Source organism: Pollicipes pollicipes, unplaced genomic scaffold (genome assembly GCF_011947565.3).
Source record: "Pollicipes pollicipes isolate AB1234 unplaced genomic scaffold, Ppol_2.1 Scaffold_4881;HRSCAF=5763_pilon_pilon_pilon, whole genome shotgun sequence".
Taxonomy (NCBI): Eukaryota; Metazoa; Arthropoda; class Thecostraca; order Pollicipedomorpha; family Pollicipedidae; genus Pollicipes; species Pollicipes pollicipes.
Genome location: NW_023596576.1, coordinates 29,218,415 through 29,220,020, shown reverse-complemented (window position 1 = coordinate 29,220,020; position 1,606 = coordinate 29,218,415). Strand labels below are relative to the sequence as shown.

Here is a 1,606-nt window from a genome sequence, read left to right as displayed (position 1 = left end):
CGGTGGAGATGTCACAGTGCCGTGATTAGAGCCTCGCAATCGGCCACAAACTTGTCAAAGTTGGAGATGACGGCATTGACCTGATCCTCTGTCAGACCGATGATCGGTCCCAGGATCGGCAGATACTTGTCCACGAGGGCTTTCAACTCCTCCAGAAGCTTTTCAACGGGGCTCGGCTCAGCTGCAACGCATGACATGGTGCGTGAAATCAGTACCCAATTTGTACCAAGGCTCTTGAGTTTACACCAGTCTACGTTTGCATGAGCAATGTCCCGACTTGCCGCTCGGCAAACACTGTTGTAATTATCTCTGCCCAAGAGCAGACGACGAGAGTGCACGCATGACGGAGGAAAAAAAACATGACCTCTGTTGTGCTCCAAAAAATGTAATCCCTTGAAGTGCTGCTGCAGCACCTCATTAATCTGTATTGCAGAGTCGATCTGTTGCTGCATGCTTTGTGCCATGCTGGAGGGAATTTGCCATTGTCATTGTTGCGCAAACAGTTACAGAACCGTTCTTATCAGCATGTATCCCCTACTTGAACCGAAGCTCGAAAGGCCAAGGATACAATCACAACGCTACTTGATTCGATGTCACTGATAGCTACCAGATCTTTCATCCATCTTGGGAGAGGTAAGCAATGCGCTATTTAGTACATGCGGAGTGCAGTCGTCGAGAAATTAATAGCATACATGCATATCAGCTAAAATGGCCCAATAATGCGTCGTTATACATGCCGGCGAGTGCGCACTTGAATCAATTTTGTATACACACGTGTAGATTGCCTACCAATCAGTTTTACGAATGCCCACTTCCTGGCGATAGCATCCACACTCAACCAGCAATAATCCTTTCGCTGAGCTGGTCGGGCCCACAGAGAATGACCGGCATGAGCACTGCGCATTAATTTCATGAAAATGATTGATTCTGCAAGGTGCTTGAGCTCTAAATGCATGCGAAAAGGCGCTTAGCCATATTTATCCCAAGGTTGTGTGCTGGGTATGTAGTGTGCAGTGTAATGCTGACAGTAGCTATGCCTACTTACTTGCGTTTTGTTTACACCTGCTGTGTTGACTAACATGGCAACAGAACAGCACGTTTTGCTGATGACTCTGTTCGTCGATGCCTTTTTAACCAGAGAATCAGAAATTTGTTCATTCCCCGTTCTTGTGATGTTACCATGCAGGTTACTGGTAAGATACTTCCTAGACGTTACAACCACAGGTGACTGTTATAAAAATGGCGTCAGGAAAAACCCTTGACAGTGAAATCCTCATGTGTGTGCGGGACGAACTGAAAAATTTCTCCCTGACATACCATTACTACTGGGCTTTTAAGGTGGGAGAGCTGTCGTTCTGAACATATAATTGCAGCCATATGACTGCCGGTCGTCGGTTATATAATCCAAGTAAGTGAGGAGGCATACATTACGTGAAATCCAGTAATGAAGTTTGCTGACGTTGTAATGTTTTGCACAATAACGTACTTTGCAGCAATCAGTTCTCATACACCAATTTGCTGCTGACGTACTGGTGGCCATAGAAACCGTCCTGGGTAGGATGGGAGCTCCGCAGTCCTCAGAATGTTGAGCACGTCCGTCAGGATC

At 46.5% G+C, this 1,606-nt stretch overlaps 1 protein-coding gene across 1 annotated transcript in view; it reads right to left on the bottom strand.

The window, feature by feature from the left end:
- LOC119100229 (uncharacterized) overlaps positions 1-623 on the bottom strand; it is an 11,455-nt gene extending 10,832 nt beyond the window's left edge. Inside the window, exons 1-2 of the mRNA XM_037223339.1 lie at positions 608-623; positions 38-181 (exon numbers count right to left, since the gene is read on the bottom strand). Coding sequence (XP_037079234.1) covers positions 38-181; positions 608-623 — 160 coding nt within the window. The remainder of the gene's footprint in view (positions 1-37; positions 182-607) is intronic.
- Positions 624-1,606: the final 983 nt, after the last annotated feature.